General features: G+C 35.8%; 1 protein-coding gene across 29 annotated transcripts in view; it reads right to left on the bottom strand.

Annotated features, from left to right (window-relative positions):
• MCTP1 (multiple C2 and transmembrane domain containing 1) overlaps positions 1-24,615 on the bottom strand; it is a 500,114-nt gene that overhangs the window by 134,373 nt on the left and 341,126 nt on the right. For all 29 annotated transcript variants that reach the window (XM_070571402.1, XM_070571408.1, XM_070571405.1 and 26 more), the window contains 5 exons: positions 18,231-18,333; positions 16,411-16,513; positions 15,980-16,081; positions 15,526-15,600; positions 13,430-13,549 (listed from right to left, as the gene is read on the bottom strand). In XM_070571402.1, coding sequence (XP_070427503.1) covers positions 13,430-13,549; positions 15,526-15,600; positions 15,980-16,081; positions 16,411-16,513; positions 18,231-18,333 — 503 coding nt within the window. The remainder of the gene's footprint in view (positions 1-13,429; positions 13,550-15,525; positions 15,601-15,979; positions 16,082-16,410; positions 16,514-18,230; positions 18,334-24,615) is intronic.

The raw sequence follows: 24,615 nt of genomic DNA, 5'->3' as shown, positions 1-24,615 counted from the left end.
AAGCTATGAATCTAATTTTCTTATAAAAGTGAAACAAGTCAACAGTTTCTGATAAGGTCCAACTTCATGAGGAGTAATTATAGTAATTTCTAAATTTTCTGCATGGGGCCAGTCTTTAAGTCAAAGACAGCCTGGATAGCAACTTTCAGGACATGGGTGTTTTATCAACCATGATTTTAGACAAAAACTTTCTTTTCCAATGTCATTCTAAACTAAAATTCAAAACAGGTGTTTGATGCTAAGGCTGTAACCAAAATATTCCCCCCTTATAACCTGCAACTCCGATAAGACTTCCCTCGGAAATATAATGGTTACATAGCTCTTGTATGGCTTTAACAAACCCCTATTTTCTTCTTTCTGCCCCATACAATGTGCAGTCTATTTGCACTCATTCAGGACTAAATTACAGATAAAGTTACAGCAAATTTGTTTTCTCAAAAAAGCAGTCAGCCCTAATATCCCTTGAGTAATAAAAGCCTTGTCTTTCATTCAGAACCAGAACTGGCATAATTTTCTCCAAGAAACAAACTCTACTTCCTGTGACAATGGACCTGTTCTTAAAATTCTGAATGGGATACAGCTCAATTTGCAGGTGTTCAGGTATAAAGGTAAAAGGGCATTTGACCCCCCAACTGGCAATTGTTGCTGTGGTAGGTAACTTCAGTCTCTTAGTTACATCATTCTATTAGATAAGCTGCCAGAGTTTTCAGCTCTGAATTACAGAGGTAGGCTCAAGTGGATCAATAATTTATACAGATATATCTCATTCATTCTGATGGTATAAAGATATATACTAACAATCTGCCGCAGCCACGGGAACAAAGCCAGAGAGGCATTATTTAAAAAGAGAGAGAGAAAAAGAAACCCATTTATCTATGTGAGCAAAAACATTACGTAACAATGACCTAATGGCTTATTAATTTTATTTTTCAACTGTTTTAACAAATACTGCGATGAGGTAAATAAGCTCTTTATGAATCTCAATAAGGTTGCTCTGGCGAATGTTAAGCTAACATTTAAAACTTTCAGGTTGATTTTAAAATAGAATGTTATTTTGCATAGCAATATAATACAAATCATTTGAAAAGATTCATGCACCTAAGAAGTTTACATTAACTAGCTTAACTAAATCCCTCACCTATTTTATTACTGAGTTTCAGTATAAAATTACGTCCTAAAAGATGAGAATCAAAGACATTTAGGGACCATATGCTAAGAGTGCTGTTAATACAGCCTTATGCTGTTAATCATTACCTGGGGAAAATTATATAGTGTCTTATTCACTAATACTATGACATTTTTATTAACTCATAATCCCTGTGCTAACAGTGGTGCATTAAACAAGTTATAATTAAGAGGGCAGCAAATATTAAAAATGCCTACTTTAAAATTCTTCAATCATGTTAAAGGGAATCCTCTAACACACAAGTTCCTCTAAAGGAAAGCAGTACAAAAACAGTGTGGTTACAATGTAAATTAATAATCAATAGTCTACACAGCTTAAATAAGATTTCCATAAGTTCCTTTCATCTTGCCCTTAAGAATGAAAGGAATCTGTGATCTAAAAGCATGATAAAAATCGCGCCTAGCAACTTTAATTATAAACACTGACTGTTTCTTGACAGACTTGAAAATTTATTTGAGGATAAGATGCATTAGAAGTTGGTCCCTTGCCCATTTGACCTCTTTCAGTTCAAGGCCGGGCATGTGTCTAGCTGGGACACCTGAAGTGGTTGCATTCAGATTTGGTTTAGGAAGACTGTGTGCAAAATTAATTTAGGGCAATAGATCCAATGAGAAGGAGGATAGCAATTCGAGGTAATAGTTAGGTACCCTATTTCCCTCCACATGGAGAAATTCTCTCTTCCCTTCTTTTCCAAGGAAACCCCTTGGGAAACAAGGCAGATGATAAAAGTCTGAAAGAAGATAAAAGCACATGCATGAGAGAAAAAGAGAGTGAGAGCAAGAGGGAGAGGCTAATGCTGTGGTCTCTACCCAAAGTCTTTAAGTCTTTTTATGTGATACTCTGGGGCTGCCTGCTGCAACCAGTTAACATTTCTGGCCTTCTGAGAAAATATAACTGGTCCCTTAAAAGTAGGGAGAGGAGGAGAAATAATGGAGTGCCCCATTTCTGACAGTCAAGAGGGAGAGGAGAGAAATGTTCCCACACTGATCTCATTAAGATGACGAGAATAATGAGTGTGAATCTTAAGTATGAATCTCGTAGTAGATAGAGGAGGGTAAATGGGTCCCACATTCACCCTTTTATGATGCCTGATATACTACATTTATTCTTGGCTTCATCTGATACTCCTGTTGGGGGTTTCTGTTACAATATTACAGCGTTAGCTTCCAGTTTTGCCACTGAAGTCATCTGAGTCAGTCATTCAACACAGCTTTATTGAGTGTGCATGAAAACGGGGAAGATCTGTTAATGGCAACTGAAATGCATCTCAAGCAGAACAGCCTGAATTTATATCCTGTCACTGGTTCTAGTAATGGATTAAAAATACTGACAAATGGCATTTTTCAGTTTACAATCTATTTTATTTCCTAGTTCCTTAAACTTAGGTTAAGCATTCTAGTCAATTAGAAATAGAACCCAGGTATTATTAAATATCTCCAGTATATTTTTGGAGGAAGAGTCAGGCATTTTTAGCAAACATTGATAGGACATTCTTCTTTGTGATTTATCTCTCTTTTTTAGGTCCAACATAGAACATTTTCAAATAACAATTTTAAGTTAAATCACTTTTCAAGATTGATACAAGTTTTGAAAGACTACATAGCTCTCAGAAACAAAAACCTGTGTTGTTGTGGTCGTGTACATTATTCAAGCCTAAAGGAGCCACAGGCCCTTCTACTTAAGGACTTCAAAGCATTTCATATAGATGATTTAATTTAGCTTTCTCCACTCCAGTAACTCCAACAGCAATAGATAGGTGCACCAAGTTTATAGCAAACTATACCTCACATAATTTATAAGGTGAAGTGGGCAACACCCTACAAATTCTAACAATATCTCAAAATATGCCCAAATTATTATTATTTCAGTACTTCTATCACTTTGTAAAGAGATATACTATTCTGTTGCTTAATTATATGCTAGAAAAATGTTAATCTATATAATTTTAAAGGAAATTTAGGATGAGAGCAATACAATGAAGCTGGATCACCCAATTTTTCTAAATAATTCAGTACACATACACTTTTTTCTTGGCATTTATTTAGTCTAATGGAAATTTAGACCATGGACAGGTTCATCTTAGCTACCATTAAATCAATATGGATCAATATAGATGGTTTAAACTGTTTAAGCAACTCAGTGAAAATATATGTTTGAAAGCTGGGAAATATATTCTTAATGAGTCTACATTTACTTTGGGGAGTAATTTATACTACTCAGAGGCCAAATGACATTTCTTTACTTGTCTAAAATGTACCTCACTTAAACACACGGTGAACTCTTCAAGGGTTCTTTGCTCCTCTACACGTGTCTCTGCACAGTGCTTTTGGGAACTATGTAGTGTGATGTGATCTCAACTGACAGAGAAGTTCATGAAAACATCAGATACGTACTTATTAGTTAAACTGCAGGGATAATACTAAGCAAAGTGAGCACAGATTTACTATTTTGAGTTGGCAATTCCAGTCCTCCCAGATCAACACATTCCTTAACAGGAAATACCAAGGATTGGGAGTCCAATTTTACACTCTTAGAACTCGACAGGACAATGTCAGATGCTTGGTTTCCCTTAATTAAGGACAATGTGACAAATTTCAGGATATAGAAATAGATGTCTCTCCCTGTTTTTCTGTCTCTGTCTCTCTGTTTCTGTCTCTGTCTCTCTCTTTGTCCTTACCTTCTCAATGCTGCTGTCTTTGAAGCATCCATTATGGGCAATTTGGGGAGAAGGAGAGACAATGTCTCAGTAAGCCCTTTTACTTTTTATCACTTTAATTTCCTCTACTGTAAAATGATCTCTAAGCTGCCTTCCAATTGGAACATTCTATGACTTCATCTGCACCCGTAAAGCCCATAGAATCTCTACTTCTGAAAGTGTCTTGCCTTTGCCATTAGGAAGGTTCCCTATCCTGAAGCTGAGGTTGGGATAAATGTGTTCCTGGCATCCTGAGAACCAAGCCATGATTGCATTGAATCTACTTCCTACACATGATTTTCCATTCCATAGCTAGTACTCTATGAAGGGATGGATAGGTTTTGTGAGTGGTTCTATGGCTTTGCCACTCTGCGGAGATGTGTTCCAAGGTCTAAGCAATTGTCTTACAGAACAGACTTTTACATCTTGTTTGGAAATTGGGAGCCTATATGAAAAATACTTTAGTTTTAACTATACATCAACCAAGATTTAGGACTTAGAAATAAAACTGTGGTAGGAGGCTCATATTCTGAGACTTTAAAAAATGAAGGAAACAGTACACACCCAGACAAGCTAGTAGAACCTAGGTCCCTCATAAATCTCAGCCTCCTGGTTGGGGGATGCAATAGGCTCTTCCACTGGAAGAAACAAACTCTATTTAAAATAATTTAAACAAAACCAGATAACTTTTTGACATTGCTGCCTACTAGAAAAAGTGAACTCAGCATCTGAACTTCTACATTTATGAATTAATTTTCTGAATAGCAGACATCATTTTATTAATATCGCTTCAAAATATAATACCTCTTTTATACAACCTCAGTGTATTAATTTGTGGATAATTAATGGACTACTTTTAACCTAGGTAATCTATTATTTTAAATTAAATCCAAAAGATTTCTCTAATTGACTAAGGGAAATAATATTTAATTCACCGACATTTTATGACAAAAATGAAAGCTGTATTCTTGTTTTGAACATGTAAGCATTGCCTGCAATCTGCTTGGCAGGGGCTGTTTGGAATGCTAACTATGGAAAATGCAGTAGAAATATTTGTATACAGTTAAGTGGGATATAAAACATATATTTATATATTATTGATAAATTGCAACAGTAGGAGATTTTGATTCTTATGGGGAACTGGGGAACTTGCAATTCAGGATAGCCAGTAGAACAGGTATCTTGACTGTTTGAAATGACTTTCCTATTCCACAACCTTTTTTCCTGCCCTTCCAAAGAAGATCTAATAGGCAATTGAGCCTCATGAAGTATGCTTTCATATCTGACATAACGATACTCATTTAAGAATATAAAGATTATCTACTAGTCATAAATACTGTGCAATGGATGGACAACCCATCAAACCCTCACAGTGAGAGAGGTTATATTGCTTAGGCCAGAATTAGCGTTCACCCCACTTCTCCATTTCAATGAAGCACAACAATGCACCTTTGGAACTGGTGTAGAGAAAGAAACTCTAATATAGGTTTTCATGAAGGGAAGATTCAAGTTTTTAATCTCTTCGAAGCCAAGCAAAATCTTTCCTTTAAGTGGACTCCAATATAATCAATAATTTTGTATAGAGATCACAAATTCTCTTTCTCCAGACTGGTTATCTATGGGAATAACTTGCATTGTATGCATACTACAGAAAACCAAAACTAGACTTTACCACCAAGAGCATGAAAAGTAAACATAGTTAAACTCTCATTAAGCCTCATTTAGAGCATGCATTCTCGACAGGGGTGATATGGCATCCAAGGGGGCAAAAATTGGTTCTTGAGGGAGAACAAAACAATCTTAGATATTACAATGATTTGTGGCCCTCCAAAGCTCAACACTGCCTGACAAAATCTTATTCCTTAGTATTTACTTTCTCTCATTAAATTAAATGAAATTTTTCTCCTTAGAGGGGTGAATATGAAAACAATGTTGAGAAACACTGTTTTAAGATAAAATAAAAGCCAAGTTTTGTCTCTATAATCTTTGATTCCATCTTTAAAATCAGAATTGACTTTCATTTTTATCTAAATATCTGTTTACACTTTATATAATTTCCATCTTCCCTTGCTTCTTAGCTTTTCTCTGATTTTCTCTTTATTACTCCCCTTTGAGCCAGTAGCTGATGACTGGTGTGAACACGAGAAATGGTCACTCTTCCATCTTCACTCTGTTACTGATCTCTACTGTTACCACTTGCTCAGTGTTGGACCTCTGTCACCACAGCAAAGCAGAAGATGCTCACAGACCTACTGTGGCAACACTCACTACTGTGTCTATGTCCAATTCTGACTATAATGTTAAATGTGGTAAGATGACAAGAGAAGGGGCAATGAAAAACAGGGACAACTTCCTTACCGACCTTTCAGATTAGCTACTAACTTGGTCAGTTAACTCTAATACATTCATAATTCTAAGGTATATCTTCATAACTGGTCAGAATAGAAAAATGGGACAACAGAAAGCATTCTACCCCTATTTCTTAATATATACCTGATATAAAGGGGCCTGAAAACATGTGGAGAGTGAACTTACTGACCAAAGTATATTAATGACTGCATTTCTGTTGTAATTTACAATCTTTCAGAAGAGTTATTACTCTTACTTTACTAAATTTTACTAAAATAAATTATATAATTTCCTCATTCATTTAAACTTTTTCCTTTGCAAAACACCTTACATAATAATACTTTGCAACAGAATATGGCTTGCTATTTATACTGAAGCTGTCCCTAACACGTCCCCAATAATTTATGTTGAAGCTGGAAGGTAGAAAATTCATCAGAGGACAAGAACATTGGTTTAGGAATCTGAAGACAGACAGTGGGACATCTCTGATTTCATTATTTTATAATTTTTTGATCCTTAGTCAATTCAGTTGTAAAATCTGGACCAGGCGACATAGTTTTTAAGGGTCTTATAAAGATTTTGAGGCTGAAACTGTACACAAGGAGGCTGCCTGAGGTGAAATGGGACAGCAGCCATACAGCCAGGAGACCATACTGAGGCATTGGTGTCCCCAACTATCCCAACTTTCATTGCACATACCATTAAGGTTCATGAGAAGGCTAATTCCTAGATTCAATATGGTAACATAGTTATGTTGGTGATATTTGTGATTTATGTTTTTTTATAATATAGCACAATAGCACTACACCTGAGAAAAAGTGAAATAATTTTATTTTCCCCAAATCACCTGCAGAAGAAAACGTCCCCAGACTACAGCATCCTATTCCTTCCCACTTTGGAGGACAAAGGAGAGCGAGTAGAGATAATAGAAAATGTGTATGATGTGCTATAAGAATTAAATTCTTCTTATTGTAAATATAAAATAAAATTTAAGAGGAATAAGCTTTTCAGGGAGAAGTAAACTCTGGCTTATGTGATTACCTACCTTCAAAGAGCAGGAGGCCCTTTTGCTCGCACCTATTACAATAAACAAAAAAAGAGCATGGGCACCTTTTAAAGAAAACTAAGGACTGATTTGAGGAAGCGTTGCTTTTGTATATATAACAGCTACAAAAACAAAACAAAAATGACTATACACTTAAATAAGCCTACTAGCTAAACTAGAGCATTACTCCTCAGGAAGGGTTAGAGAAATCTAGTCAAAATGCTTTGTTCCATTAATATCTGATTTGCTGCATTTCCTAAGATTCAAGGTTGATTTTAGCTAGTTATGATCAATTCTAAAACACAATTCACTTCTAAATTGTGGTCTTCAGGGGTCTTTTGTGCAAATTCAAGGATTTAGACACAATGCTTTGTGAAAGGCACCACTTAAGAAAACCTAATTTTTCATAGGCCAGTGTTTGAAAAGATATTTTCTTCCTTGGAATTTAGATAAAATTTGGAGGAAAAATGTATATTTTGAGTATCAACTTGAAGTGCCAGCATGTCCATATGAATTGGGCGCACAACCTATTTACTGAAAAGAAAATCGTAGTACTAGAATCTTCTAAGTGTCCATATTCTTTGATTTTATAAAAGGAATTTTTGGCAACTTTGGAGGCATACAATCTGTAAATTGATGAAATTTTATACATACTTTCTTCTTTCCTCACATAGATATTTGTGAAAGAAATGTTTAATGTATTTAAAATTTGTATAAATTAAATTGGAAGTATTGTTTAGTAAACTTAGTGTTTACATCGCAGGAAAGCATAAATGAAGAAGAATGGGCAAAAGGGCTTGGAAGTTTAGATTTACACAATTTTTGAAAAATTCAAGAATACAAGGATAGGACCATTAGTTACAGATCATTTTGCTTTAGTACTTGTTTCTTTGATTTTCAGGAGACTTCTGTTTTTCTGTTGTGGGGAAAGTAAGAAAAATTACATCTGGAACATTTCCAATTTTTCTGCTAGCACTAAAAAAATAACTGTAGCAAGAACAACAAAAAAAGCTTCTATAAAAACCATTTGAAAATTGCCATAGACTTGAAGCATAATTTTCTTGGTGTGATATTACTGATGTCTCTTAAACTTTTAAAATAGAAATATCTGTTGGAAATTTAAAGTTCCCTTCCATATGTCCACAACAATCACCCTGTATTGTTCAGTAATATGAATGCTAAGATGTGAACTACAGGTGACGTAGACATGCCTTTGTTTTCACACTGATATTTCTTCTTAAGCAATACTCCCTTTTTAGTCCTTGAACATGAAGGCCACTTAAAACGTCCTTATTGTTTGTAATAACTTTTTGAAAAATCCACATGTTGTTTAATAGCAGCAGGCTTTCCACACAGGAAGTCCTTGATAAGGTGTCCTATTGTCTTCAGATCGTTGTTTTGTATCCCACTGCCTCTGCAAGTTCAGTTCCTCCTCCTTTGCTTGTGCTGCCTCCATTTTTTTTTTTTTTTTTTTTTTTATCATTTGGCTACACAGAGCTGCCTCATGTCATTCTCTGCATACATCATCTCTGTTTTTTCTCTTTTCCTGCATAATGGCCCAGCTTTTCTGAGACTAGCTGCTGTCCCGAGTGGGATCCTTTACTAAAATGGGGATTGAATGAAGGTGGAGCACAAATTATCTGGAGGCAAAGGAAAACCAGGCATTGGAAAGGGACCCCGAAAGGAACGAGTAATGAACCAGAGTGGGCTCAATGAATTGCTGTAGAGGGAATTCTCAGTTTTGACACAAAAGGAATGCATGGCTACCAAGGAAAATCAAGGGGGGAGACTCTCACTAGGCAGCCTGCCTCGTAGGCTGGTCGGTACAGAGGGCTGAAGCCAGTAGCCCTCCCAGTTATGAACAGAAACAAACGTATTTTATGAGTAACAGTTAAGCATTCGAAGATGTCGTTTTGGAACACAAGGTACATTGAGGAGTTGACATCCCTTCATAATTCATGTTCATTGCTCTTCTAAGTAAAATATGTGTCTCCCTGTAGTTATTCTGTTAGGAATTATACTTTAAAGGCAAGAGGACATTTTTGATAATGCACATCTTAAACTTTTCATTAAACTACCAAATTTAAATTCTACCTTTTTGTGCACTCTGACATTTTTGTCTGGCATTTTCATTAATTTTGCGACATACATAAATGTAGCTGAAATGTTAACTGATCAATACTTTGTCTCTCTCATGTAGCACTAGCGCTCCGTTCCCCAAGGACCACACAGCAGAACAGAAATTAAATGTGTAAAATATCAAATGTTAATGTTAAACACAGCGGCACTTACTGTACAACGACAGAAAAGGCTAAAACAATTCCAAATGGACAGATGGTACCACAAATTATCTACAATCACATTTAAAGATTAAAGTTTGTCCTGTAAAATAATTCTTTGACGCACACTGAAGTGTGTCCTTTTACCGATAGCTCAGTTGTCCAATTATTTTTGTGCTCATTACAGTGAGAAATGACAGTACTGAAAAGAAAGAGAAAATGTGCACTCCTTTTTTGTCCATGTTGCGCCCACTGACATCCACAAGAACACAAACGTCTGGTCAAGAGCCTGATGAAAATTAGGCCCAATTTATGAGACATTTCCACATCTACAATAGATGATTCCAAAAGACAAGCGGTGCCTTCTGCACCACATCCGTCTGTGTTCGCTCTTAGGCATACAATATTCATAGTAAAATCTAAAAATCTAATTCATGGCATACAAAAACAAGGATATTCCCAGGAACGTGTTTGCTTATATTTTCTCCATCACCTTCCAGGCCAAGTTCAGCTTCTCATTTCATCAGCCGCCTTTGAATCTTCCCCACGGCACACAGATAGAGTGCCAAAGAGGCCAGAGCAGCGTTTCTTATGCTCTCCACTTTAACTGACATTGGGACAAAAAATTACTGTTTTTCCATTTTGACTTAATTATTCTACACTTATTTTTGGATAGTAAATTAGAAAAGAAAAATAAGACGGAATAGAAAAAAGGCACTTAAACATCATAAAGGTTACTGATTGGGGCCTAAAACCATCCGCATAATGGTACAAATACATGTGCTCCATGAAACAGCTGCATTTATGAAAAAGTGGGCCAAGTGGAACCAATATTATAATAATAGACCCATGGTCCATCAACAGGGAATGATGGGAACAATATGTTTGTAACAATGGGGTGCTGCTCATAGTCTTCTAATGGAAAGCAGTTCTTTTCAATAAACTGGCCTAAAAAGGCTCTGGTTATTCAATGAGATCTTTGAAACATTTCGTTTTTAAATACTCATATCCTTTAATATCTACAAGGTGAATAAAAATCCTACAGAAGTTTTTTTTTTTCTGAATTGTTATGATATTAAGATTATAGACATATATTTTAAAAGCTCTTTTAGAAAGGAAATAATACCTGCTGTGTGGCTTTGGCCAAGGCACTTGACTTTTCTGTGTCTCAGTTTCTTCCTATATATATTGGGAAAATAATATATATTGGGACAATAATGAGGTTGTTTGGAATATTAAATTCATTAGTGCATGAAAATGCCCCAAAAACAGTTCCCTGGCACACAAATGCTTAATAAATATTCGTCGTTATTATTATACAAAGATCTTTTTGTACTAGAATTTAATCTGAGGTTAAAATAGATGATTGATAGAAGATTATGAAATAGTTTAGAATTTAAATGGAAGGTCTAGGGAAAATTGCTACAACTACATTAAGCTATGCCCATCATCATTTAATAACTAGCTTTATTAGAGCAAACCCTTATTTATCTGGCATCATTGAATAAAGGGTTTCACCACATAAGAAATATTTTCAGATTGATTGACTGGTTCATTGGTTGGTCGAGTGATTTAGACAGCCATTTATATTGGGAGCCTACCAAGTGCTACATACTCTGTAGGTGATGCTGGGGTACCAGGGCAAAAAAGGCAGTGTTCCTGGGGCTGGCCCCATGGCCGAGTGGTTAAGTTCACGCGCTCCGCTCCAGGCGGCCAGTGTTTCGTTGGTTCGAATCCTGGGCGCGGACATGGCACTGCTCATCGAACCACGCTGAGGCGGCGTCCCACATGCCACAACTAGAAGGACCCACAACGAAGAATATACAACTGTGTACCGGGGGGGCTTTGGGGAGAAAAAGGAAAAAAATAAAATCTTTGGAAAAAAAAAAAAGGCAGCGTTCCTACTCTCATGGAACTCCCAGTTCAGGTCCAGATAAGTGAAATATGGTTTTGTTATGTGTTGTGTTCATCACATTCAATAGAATGTAATTCAGTGCCTTCTTTTGTCAATGAAACAGTTAATGTTATTGTTTCTTGTCAAAAGTACTCTGAATGTGTGTTCACATTTGGTTTGTGGCCTCTTCGTTCACCATCAGTGTCAGCAGTCCCTTTTCCTACCCTTATTGTGCCCTCTCCCACTTTTCTGCAAGCGTCTTGCATTCAGCTTGTGTTTCATTGAACTGAGTCTGTTAGAAACTGACCACCAGCTAAGAGAAATATTATTACATTTCTTCCCCAATGAACTGTGAATCCCTTACAGTGAAATTACTCAAGTGTTATCATGAACATGTACCTAAATTTATCAGAATTTCAGTGTCTGATTTTTTTTTTAATCAGAAGGAAATTGTGAAAAAAATCAGCCATCTTGAATTCATTTATATGAGTGACTTCTAGAAGCCAGATGAAGTTAATGGAGACTTACACAACACATAGTAATGTTAAAGCCTTCAAAATGAATGTTCTTGAACAAACGATATAATTATATAGATTTCCCTGTTTTCAAATTTCACAAATGGCTGTGGGGAATGACTTTGGAAGGAGTGAATCAAAGATGGCAGCACGATTCTTTCGGCAGAATATTATTGCCTGTTACAAGGACTCATGGAACCTGGAAGTAATGGCATAAAATATGCATAGAAACTCAGTATCATTTTTTCCTCATTAACATCAAAGTGCCTCTATGATAATGAAAAATCATAGTAAAATTTGTTTAACAGTACCCTGATGTATTTATTATGTGAAAGAGCTAAATAAAAGAATATTGAAAGAGGCAGATTTTCTTTTCTAAAACTTGACGATGACAGTCGCTTTCTTTAAGGAGACAACAACATGTCTATGGGAAGCAGGCCGGCTAACTTTCTGGTAACTTACAACACAAAGGGACATACACACTCTTTGTTCCATGTGCTCAGACATTAATGAAAGTCCCATACAAGGCCTGAGAGGAGGACAGACCTCAAAGTACTAAACAGATGTGCATCCCCTCATTTGAATGGTAATACTAAATGTTGATTTGTTACTATAATTAAGGCTCTTCTTGTAAGCCCCCATAATAAAGTCATACTCTGCTAAACTGGTAACTATAAGGAAGCATAACGTAGTCATACTCTAAAAATAGGACAATAAAATAAAGGATTTCAAAAGAAGGACTCTACTTAAACTTGAAACTGAAATCCCGAATAAGCAAAAATAATGTGGGAGCAGAAAATCCCTTAAAGTTAAAGCTCAGAGGAAAGTATTCTTTTGGATTTTCTAGTTTTGCAAGTTGGTCTCATCAGCAGTTTTTAAACAAGCAAAGTAAAAGGCTACTAGATGAACATTCTTGGAGGACTATTTGGATCTATCAAATTCTCACTTGTGCCTTTCTAAAAACTGGAAATTTCAGAAATAATAAAACAATTCTTAAATAGGTCACATCTACTTCCAATTGGTGCAATATTAAAGTAGTATCAACTAGCATTCTCCTGCTAATGGTTTTCACAGTTTGAAAAAATATCTATAGAACCAATACAGCTAAAATGAGGATGGTCCAGATTATTAATTTTTTTTAACACTGAGGACTTTTCTTGGCTCTGCTATTGGGATCTGGAATTATGCAATATGTAAAATTTACTTTTTAACTGTCACAGAGAAAATTATACATTGGCGGAGATGTCTTGCGTTCCGGAAATCTGAGGAGGGGGGAATGTATTCTTGGACTCAGACCTTGAACAATCCATCAGCTTCCTGCCCACAGCAAATCTGTCCAGTCAAGTCTTAAAATAGGAGTTTTAAAATGGCCACATCAACATAACTGTTACTATAGCCACAGAAACATGGAGCTATGATTACTGAATTTAATGAATAACAATGTAAATAATACAGTATGATCATACCACAAAAGCAGCCAGGCTTCTTGGGGGTGAATCCCAATCCAAGCAACTATTAACGTAGTATGCAGCGTTTACGAGCACCATGACACAACGCTTCATTCTGATAAAGTTTCTTAGTAACAGCTGTAAGGAAGACGAAAATATTATTAGAATTTGCAAGACTAAAAACCCATCAGATTTGCTACAAAATTCTTCAAGCTTAGCGTGATTTAAAAAGGATTCAGAAAGTTAATAAAGTTGTAAGAATAAACCAAGCAATTTGGCTCACAAGTTAGAAAAAAAATGTATTGCTGGAGAAAGTGGAAAGAACAGAATCAGAAGAGCAGTTTCTTAGCTAAATATATTTTCTTAAATAATATTATCATGTAGATTGGGCTACCTTCGTTCAAAAGAAAAAAATCTCGAACAGATTAAAAATATTTTTTGCTACTTACATGCTACGAACATTAAATATATTTTTTAACTCTTAAATCTTATCGTGGTTTTAAGATTCTTTACATGCTTTAATTTCAAGATATTTCAAAGTGAAGCGGACAACTTGGAATGTTTTTATTTAGGATCTTAGAGAAAAACCGGTCAAGTATTGCTTTATTATAGAAAACCATTTTAGTAGGAGTCTCTCTTTCTTACCATCATTATCAGACTTCCTCTCCTTCTGTCTCCCTCTCTCTCTCTCTTTCCCACCATAAATTTAACCTATATCTTCTCATTACATTTTCAAAATTTTGGAGTTAGGAAACAATTTATGGTAACCAAGTGCTTTACAAAATCTTTTACTCCAAAAAGTACGTGAGAATTAATATAATTTAAATTTAAAATTTAAAACTAAGGCATGACAATGACTATAAAAAGAATAGCCTATAAACTAGATGATAGTTCAAAAAATTACTTGCAGCTATGTTAATAATTAGAACAACATGTCTGCAGGTTAATATTTTGCTACTTCCAAATAGACTTCAACGCTGATCTGGTATTTTAAAGAAGTAGCTATATAAAGGTCCTACGGAAAAAATACACATCTATGTATAAATATAGATGCATGTACATGCATATCAGTTTTCACAATTTGTGAAAAATGATATTCCTTTCAGGCAAGGTTAAGAGTCTCCCTATTTTCCTTCTTGGTCCCGATCACTTTTCTTTAGGAGCCACTTTTATCTATAATTGTGGAAAAATGTAACCTGTATTTCTATTTAGATAGATATTGCATTTGTAATTCATGCACTGTCTTTAAACAACCAAAGATTCCACTATTTATGGTGAATTGACTGGATTAAAAACAAAGATATCTCTAGTCTTCTAACAGTACAGAAAATTATTAAATACTTTAACACACAAATGAGTTCTGTAAACTTTATGGCCATAACAAATACATTTTATTTTAGTTGTGTTAATCGGAAGTAAATATTTTTTAAAGGGGTAATTCAGTACTCTTTCTTAACTTGATATCAAACCTAATTTAAAACTACAAGTCTAATTACAAGATAGCAAGCCTAATTTAAAATTCCTTCATGATAGGAAAATCAGATTTGCTGATTTTCTATTTTCTTAGCTAAAAATGCCAATAAAAGTTCCCTTCTAAAAGATCACAGTCAAAATCTAATTAACAGGAAGGTTTCTCTTAAAAGATGCAGCCCCCTCTCTTGTGCATTAGAGGGAAGAGTTTATGCTGGGCTCGCTTTCCACACACCTGCATCATACCTGTGGGTGGTCTGGACATACATTTGAACCTCAGCTTTTGGTGTTCTCATTTACACATTCCATGGCAATCAAATTGTATTTTATGTTCAAAATGATCATTCTTTTGCTAACGCATGATTACATATCCATTCTACGCAGCGCCTCAATATCCCCTTTCCTTTCTGACCACCCCCATCCAACTTATTAGTTTGGTATTGTCCTTGTTTGATCTTTTAAGGAAAGGAAGAGAAGAGGGGGGAAAAAAAGAAGAAAAGAAAGAGCCATTTCACATAAGTAGATGATCCCAAATTCCATAGTTTCCCCCCCTCCATGCCTCCAAAGTTTATTTGAATTTACTTAGATGTTTTACAGATATAATCAGGTCTTCCCAGAGGGATTAATCTTTCCTTGCTTTTTACCTGTTTAGAGAGTCTGTTTTCCTCTTCAATGTACTTCTGTTCTTTGGGTATTAATGTTCGTAAGCTGGCTTTCACCTATACATCAACATATGTGTCTGTTATGGATTAATATATTACAAATGTTTACAAGTTTTTCACGCAGTTCAATTTGCAATCATTTCTAAAGTTTCAAAGTCCTGGCTGCTGTGCTCATAAAATATAAATGTATACAGTTGCACATGCATGCGCTTCCATTCCTTACGGCGGCAGGCAGCGGCCGCAGCACAGCCGCACGGCAGCCGCCAACTATAACAGAAAGTGTGGGTGTGCCAGGCAGTGGCAGAAGCGTATTCTCCAAGATACATCAAGGTTTAGAGAAAATGAGGAATGACAGAAATTCTCTACAAATCAGGAACAAAAGCTTTCATGAAACTGAACTCTTTAGCAGTACAAAAAAGCCAAAGTTAAGACTTACAGCATTAAAAATCACATCTATTTCAAGATAGATGACCCCCTTTGTTGGCCCTGTCAGCTGCTTGTTTTTCAAGACGTAGGCTTTCTGTTCACCATTTTGAATCTGCGGGAAAAGGACATGACAGCCGTCTGTCTCGCGGTCTCCACTGAATACACTCCCTCAGTGACCTTTGACCCCCAGCTGCTGAAACTGACAGAGAACCCAAAACAACTGTGGCAATTCTGACAAGTACCTGTTCATTACCAGGATCAAGTCTGTCAGGAAAAATTAACTATCATGGGATTCAACATGGCCGTGAATTGAGTATGTTAAAATTTTTAGTGTTCTTATTACAGACCTCGGTTGAGAAATGACAGATATAGAGCTGAGGGTTTTTTTTTTTCCTTGAGCAAAAGCAACACAGAGCAGTGCGTCAGGTGAATAAAACTTACAGACAGCAATGGTATAGCAACTTTGCCCAGAAAGTCAGCACTTCGATCACGATCTTCATCATAAACTGTCACTTCAAGAACTGAATGGATATCTTTAATGTTGCTGCATAATAAATATACGTAAGAAAAAGACTTCATCAGTGGGGAATCAGAACAAAAACGCTTTTGAAAATTTAGATAGTTCCAGCTGACTTGGTGTGTGTCTTTATGTATCCTGTTTGCATACACAAGGTAGCTTGGTATCTGACAGAATTTCCCACAATGCACCTTAGTAGACTACAGTGATGATTCTATTATCTGGAACTTTGAACATCATTGTAATTTCAAGTTGTAATTTTTTAATGAAATATAGTTTTCCATCTGGATGGGCACAGAGTAAGTTATTGTAAAAAAAACAAACATCAATAAGCGGCACGGATGTTTTTTAGACTTTTCCTTTTTCTCATTATCACAATAATTCCTATCTTCCTATTACCCCCACTTAAAGACCACCAGGTTTGATAGTAGCATGACAGCATATTTTATACAACTTTTCTTTTTTATTATCATAGGACATCTCCTTTTTTGTTCATAGCTCTCACCAAAACATTGTTATTTCTGTTAGGTTTATAGTAAAAATTATCCAATACAGAAAACAGAATGGAGAAAATGTAACATTGATAGCTATTGTACCTCCCAAGGATTTAGAAATTAAGTCATGTTCCATTTTGTTCCAAAGACAATATATGTTAATAAACAACTGTGCAAATTCTTCATATTTTTGTTTCTGGAAAAATAAGCCCCAGTTGTTGACAGCATTTATTCTTTGATCAAACTGTTTACCAAGAAAACATGAATTAAGAGAAAACAAAAAACGAATGTATTCATTATTGAAAGATTGCAGCCACATGTGAGAAGAGGCTTTATCAGGGCACAATCAATTAATGGCTTTGATAATAATCAAACCTATTCATTCAATTATGCATTCCAGAGAAAAACACCCTCCACAACCTTCTTAGGAGTGTGGGTCCCCTGACCAGGCTTTCATCTCTTATAAAAATAGGGAATTCCTTAAAGATAAATTGGTCAGATAATTAAATCTGATTAGTTACTGGCTCTTAAGCAGAGACATTATAAGAAATTAATGAGGAATTTAGCAGTTTTAAATATACAAAAAAATAAATCTATGTTAGAAAACTTTTAAGAAGTCCTTAAGTTTGGGGAGTTTTCCTTTGTTCAGAGTTCATTTCTAAAGCCCAGTTTAAAAAAAAACAAACGTAGGAGATACTATAGTATAGAGTCGGCAGCTTTTACAGTGCATGGTCGAAAAGATTTACAAACTTTTTAAAACAAAAGAGAAATTAACTCAAAAGATGTTTTGGTAACTACGACAATACTTAATATCCTTATTGTGCTAAAATGCAACAAACCAAAACTAAGGCATCTGCCGAATGCGAGACTGGATTGTTTGCTGATTTGAGCAATGGAACAAATAAAGCTTTGTCCTCCTTGGTGTCAATGCTATTGGGGAGAATTTCAATAGAAAGTATAAAAGGAAGAAGCAGTATGGCAATTCAGTTAATGGGAGCGAAATCCTTAGTCAAATCATATAAAATGCACAGTTTAAAAAAAATATCTGTGCAAACAGAAAAACGGCATATCCCTTCCCCAGGTTTCACTATCAGGAAGGTAATGCAATTATGAAATTCACCATTGCTAGCAAAGGCAGGCCAGATACATTGAGCTGTTAATCGGTGAAGAATAAACACACACACAAAATCTCAAAAATAAATAGCATTTAGTACCGTTTTTAAAATGAGCTCAAGGTAATGGTGACTTACAATGTGAAGACTTTGTTCCACTCGGGATTGAGATTTTTGTAGACGGTGTGTGTTAACAGCCTATCATTGTTCAATTCAACTACACAAAATGGGTCACTTTTACCTACAAGAGATTTGGGGGGAACATTTTTAGTATACATAGCACCCACAGTTCACAGTGTCATGATCATGGCTGTATTTCTTGTCTAAAAAGTTTTATAGAAAACAAAAAGTAAAGTACAATTTTAAAAATTAAAAAATAAAACATCAAAATAGAATTAGATGTATTTGGACGATGTTAACAATTTTGACTCATAGCAATTTACAATCTGGAGAAAGTAAAACAGAGTAAATTACATAGCTGTTATTTCAATTTGCAATTATTTTTTTACAAAAAATAATAATACAACAGCCAATTATGAGGGAAAATGAAATGCATGTGCATCCCTACCTCAGTTTGTAATTCTGTAACGACTGTTTGAAAGGTTCAGCCCCTTTACTTTTATGCATGTATTTTCTAACTCATCTGACTCACTAGTAACTTGTGATAGAAATTTCTAAGCAAGGTTATTTTGGGGAAACTGCTATATTGCAGAATTACATTTTAATCTGACTTTAGATTCTCTTCTGAAATATCTGTGGCATCACAAGCTATGGCAAATTAGACCCTCCGAGGCAGAAAAATTCTACCATTTGAAACTTAACTTCAACAACCAATCTGCATGTTAAAGAGCAGTATTTTGTTCTGTCCACTGAGAGTAAAGGATTTGGAATTTATCAGGTATTCACAGCCATTCTGCTCTGCCATGGTCAAATCTCGTCCATTCGGCAATTATATTTTGTGATGTCCTCAATATTTTTGTAATGTCATGTGTATTATAAGAACCCATAAAGTCAGAGGCTCTATGGGGCCAGCATTAATGATATTAGTGCAGCATGTAATTTGTTGGATATCTTATACAAATGACAATGAAATCAATATTTAGACAAAGCTGTCCAGAGGTCATATCTTTTAAACTACAATATTGATTTAGACTACATAAGAGGTTAATGTGCATATTATCAACTTTAATGATAAAGAATAATTGTTTTAAATGCATTGTGAATCGTAGTCACAGTAGTTTACACTTCTGTGAAAGCTTAAATATCACTGAAGATTTTCAATTAAATTTTAATAGGAAGGAATTCATTAGCTATCAGTGACGGAGAAGCTATGTATTCCCACACAGCAGTGTATTTACTTTCCATATTGTAATTCTTAAAATGAGCTGTACAAACTTTGACTCACCTTTAATTTACTTTATTAATTTTATATTAAAAAAGAGATTTAATATGTGTGTGTTAGTTCAGTGGCCTCATATACCCCAGGATAATTGCATAATTTAACATTATACTAGTCTTTTCAGTTTTTGGTCTTGGGAATAATTTTCAATAAAGAATAGAAAACTGAAAGTCCTGGAGGTCTGGTGAAAATTTCACCTCTGGCTTAGGATCTGTATTAATTTTTTTCCTACCTTCTTCATTCCTCTTGCCCTATTTTCTACCACTCTCATTTAAAGCTCACACACACCGTGGGAGATAGTATTCAAAAAAGAATATTTTGTTCATTAAAACACATTGTAATAGGTTTTATTTGTCACATCAACAATTTTATTTTCTCCCATAGAATTCAAGGACAAGCATAAAAAGTAGATTCAAATAGTTTGCAAAACCTTACTTATTCTTAGGGCTCATTTTAAGTATCTTCTTTCCACGTAGATTTGTACTGAGTACTATGGTATGAACAAAAGAACAGAGGACATAAACTACAACCTCAAATAGTTTATAAAAGGGTTGGACAGATCAAATAGACCTACCTATAACAAGCAGAGAGAATATTCAAGCCACATTTATGACAGAATCCATGTCAAAAGAGTAGCTACTTCACTTTCATTTTAGACAGAACTTTAGATGAAATGATTAGCTCTGGAAACATTTACTTAAAAGACAAGTATAACTCTCACAGTCTTCCTTGGATTTCCTCTGAATTTTTCGCATATGCATGTACATTCATGTTAATTCAGTGAAACAAAGACTAGATACAGATAGCTCTTTTGGGCATTTTTGTTCCCTCATTTTCACCTGCTTTACTTCCATTACTATTCTATTTCAATTGACTTGGTTTTACTTGCCCTCAAGTGATCAACCATGTGCAATAGACTCAGTCAAAATTGCGCCACTTCTCTAACAGCGAAACACAAGAACAAACTCCAGAAACCAATATCTATGGGGAAAAAAATTTAAACTTCTACAAGCAGAGGATGAAAATCTTTACTTGATTCTTTCCGCACAGGAATTGTATTCAGTTGTGTAAGAGGTCTCCAATACTTCTAACCAACCCCATGGAAAGTCTCACAAATCATCACCTACTTTGTTACTATATCTTTATTTGCTGATAAAAGAAGAGCTAGTGTCAGTGATGGGCTCAAAGATCCTAGAGAAACAAAATCTGTTCTTAACATTTAAGACTTTTCATATCTTGTTAAGAAACTAATACATTTATCAAACCCTATGACCATGAGGCTGTGGCTATCCATAGTTTCTTACCATTTAGTTGATTATTTCTCAAAACCGTTCCTAGAGCAAACCAATATCAGCCATCTATCACATTACCTACCCACTCAGTCACTCTTTTCTATCGGAATAAAGGCTTTATACCTCTAGAGACCAAAAACAGTTTGAGCACCTTCTGAAGCCCATTCACAGTTATTTTGCTATTCTAAATTCCAGTGGCAAGCCTTCATTGACAAAAATAATCTCCTATCTGCACCTATCTTACAATTCGAAATGGGTAAGCAGTATAATATTTGAGAGACCACCTTAGACACTACGCAGAATGTAATGGTGCTTACATTAAAAAAAAGAGCCTTTTGCCTAAGATTAGACCAAACTACTATTTAACGTGGCTTTAACTTACATTGATTTTTTCCAATCTGCAGTCTATTATTCTTAATGTGCTTATGGTCATATTAAAGACTGAACTGTGGTCAGTGACATAAACCTATCCATGTAAATTCTGTCAGTTTACACTTCTCTGAAAACTTATTCTCATCCCAGAGCCTATAGGTTAAAATCCACATTGTATGGCACAGAGTATCATCTTTCAGCCTCATCTCCAGTCTCAAGACCCATTAGGCCTCTTACTTGAGCTACACCACACCTTTGACTCCTCAAATATTCCATGTATTTCCAGAGCTCTGGGCAAGGCACAGAAGTTCAAAGTAAAAGGGCCAGTGGTCTGGGGAAAAGGGCCTAAAGTTCTGAGGCTGAACAAGCTGGGATCAAATACTCACTCCATGACCCTGGGCCTGTTCTTTTGTACATAAAATAGTGACAGTAATGGCCCCTTGCATCAGTAAGAGTTTGAATATAACTGGCAGACTGTCTGGCACACTAGCAAGGCATTAGTAAATAATAGTTTTAGTAATACCATTTCAAATAAATATTTGAAACGTCATAATATGCTTCAAAGTACAAATGTATCAGGAAACAACTCACATCTTGAGCTAAATCTCCTGGTCCAAAGAACAAACATTTGTAAAATATTTTACAAAAAAAATTTAGAAAATAAAGGGCAATTACATTACTTATTACTATAATAGTTATAAACAGTTACTGAGATTTTATTATAAGCCCAACATTATGTTTACATTCATTTGCTCAAAAGCTTTTATGACTACTCCATGAGAAAGGTATTTTTACTATCCCCATCTTACAGATAAGGAAACTGAGGCTGGGAGATTATATAACTCACCAGGTCACACAGGTTGTGTGCAGTGGAGCTATTCCAATGCAGGTCTATCTGACCTTCAGAGACCTTGCTCTATCCCTGTCGTCCTTGCTCCCTTTAATTTTGTTGTCAGTGCTGTCCAGCCAATTCTGATTCAGTTTTCATGGCCAATTTTTTCGGAAGTAGGTGGCCAGACTCCTTCTTCCTAGTTTGTTTTAGCCTGGAATTTCAGCTGAAAACTGTCCACCATGGGTGTCTCTGCTGGTATTTGAAATACCAGTGGCATAGCTTTCAGCATCATAGCATCTCATGGCCACCACAATATGACAACCAACAGATGAGTGGTGTGGTTCCCTGACCAGGAATTGAACTTGGGCCATGAAGGTGAGAGCACTGAATCTTAATCACTATCACCAGGGCTGGCTGCTTCCTTTAATTAAATAATACTATATTTAAATGTAAACCACTAGGCAAGACCTTACCCTGTACCACATCTTAGTAGTTAGTAGGCCACACATGGGAAGAGCTGGGTAATGTTTTGTCTATAGATTCATTCATTAAAGAAGTATTTGTCGCTTACCATGTACAAGGCAGTGTTCTATGTGTTGAGGAGACAGAAATGCATAAAACAATAGGAAAAGCCCTGACCTCATGGAGTTTACATTGAGGAAGATGACAGATAATGAATAAGATCATTTTATAGTACTTTAGAAGACAATAAGTACTGTGGAGAAAAATAAAAATGGGAAGGGCGATGAGTGGTGCTTGTATGTATGTGCCACTTTTAAAAGGGCTGCCACAGAAAGTCTCACTGAGAAAGTGACACATGAGCAAAGGAATGGAGGAGAAAGAGGAGTGAGCCTTGGGTTACCTGGAGGAACAGATGATGGAAAGGTCAGAGAAGTGACTGTGCCTAGTGTTTCTAGGAGTATCCAGGAAGCCAGCGTGACTGGAGAAATGGATCGTTAGATAACATAGTCAGAGATGTACAGGAGGGTGGCAGGCCTCTGTAAGATTTGGCTTTCAGTTTAAGTGGGAGGGGAAGTTTCTGGAGGGATTTGGGTTGAGATGTGACATGATCTGATGGCTGGTATTTGGAGACCAGATAGAGAGAGGGCTACTGGGGTGGTAGGGGGAAGAGTTAAGAGGCTGTTGCAATAATCTAGATGATGGAAAGTGGTTAGATTCTGGATATATTTTGAACATAGAACCAACAAGATTTGCAGGTATCAATACTTAACAATCTATTATGCCTGATATTATTATTTGGAGACGGAAAACAATTCATTGAGCTTAGGTAAGCCAGTCTTTCTCCAAGGACAAGAAGTATTCAGTAAAGTATAGAGACTGGATATCCAGAATCTGGCAAAGAGGAAAATCTAGGCAAGGAGAGAGCAGGCAATTTTATGTTTAACTTCTATTTATCTTTTCCTTTTAAAAAATTATCTTTTTACAGTTATCAGTAATGAATGCCGACATCAGGTCTTCACATACTATGTTATGTTTGACTAATTTAGAAAGTATCCTTCTGCCACTGCATGATTCGAGGGCAATTAAAAATTAACAGCAATTTCAATGAAAATAATAGTAAACATAGAATATCAAATCTTGTAAACTTACTACTCAAAAGCATACATTATAGTTTTATTTTAAAGAAGTGGTTACATACAGTTAATGTGCTTATCTGGTTTGATAAATGATGCTTTAAATGACTGGCTTTTCAGTTCCTAAATTTTACAACCTTGATTATGTGCCGCTTAAACAAATGAAAATAATCATAGAAATACCAGTGATGGACCTAACCATTAATTATCTCCTTAATTATTCCTTCCTTTCATCCTTTTATCATTCCAGTTATACCCTGTGATAAGCTGCTGTGCTTGCTGAAGTATCTGAGGAGTGGGGTTGACTAGAGGATGAAGTATTGATGTCTAGAAAGTGCACTACATTCCGCAAAGCTCTAGAAAGGGATGCAAAGCTCTCCCCTATAATGTTTTTTTTTTTAAAGATTTTATTTTTTTCCTTTTTCTCCCCAAAGCCCCCCGGTACATAGTTGTATATTCTTCGTTGTGGGTCCTTCTAGTTGTGGCATGTGGGACGCTGCCTCAGAGTGGTTTGACGAGCAGTGCCATGTCCGTGCCCAGGATTCGAACCAACGAAATACTGGGCCGCCTGCAGCGGAGCGCGTGAACTTAACCACTCGGCCATGGGGCCAGCCTCCCCATAATGGTTTTATTCAATACCCTATAGCTAGAAGAGCAGAGAATGAAGGCAGCATTCAACACTGAAGTGTACTTTGTTTCTGATAATTTTTGGCTATTTAAAGAGTCTAAATGTATGGGAACACAGGTTATATAATCTCTTTTCTCCCTCTCACTCGTTATTGTCATAAGACTAAAGCATACTTGTGGGTACCAACTGGCTCTTCCTTAACTTCCACCATTTTGACTAAAAAGTGCCTATCCTCTCCTTTGCAGTGCAAGAAATTAGGGATTTTTGGTTTGGATGCAAGACAGAAATTGCAGCAGTGCTGGGTGAGGACAGAGGCAGTGGTGTTGATTGCATTAACCACTATGACAGCTAGAAGAGAGTCTTAGCCTTGCTTGAGAACATGGGAATTTTCAATGTTGACAATTT

This window comes from Equus przewalskii, chromosome 13 (genome assembly GCF_037783145.1).
Source record: "Equus przewalskii isolate Varuska chromosome 13, EquPr2, whole genome shotgun sequence".
Classification (NCBI taxonomy): domain Eukaryota; kingdom Metazoa; phylum Chordata; class Mammalia; order Perissodactyla; family Equidae; genus Equus; species Equus przewalskii.
This window is presented reverse-complemented; position numbering and strand designations above follow the sequence as displayed.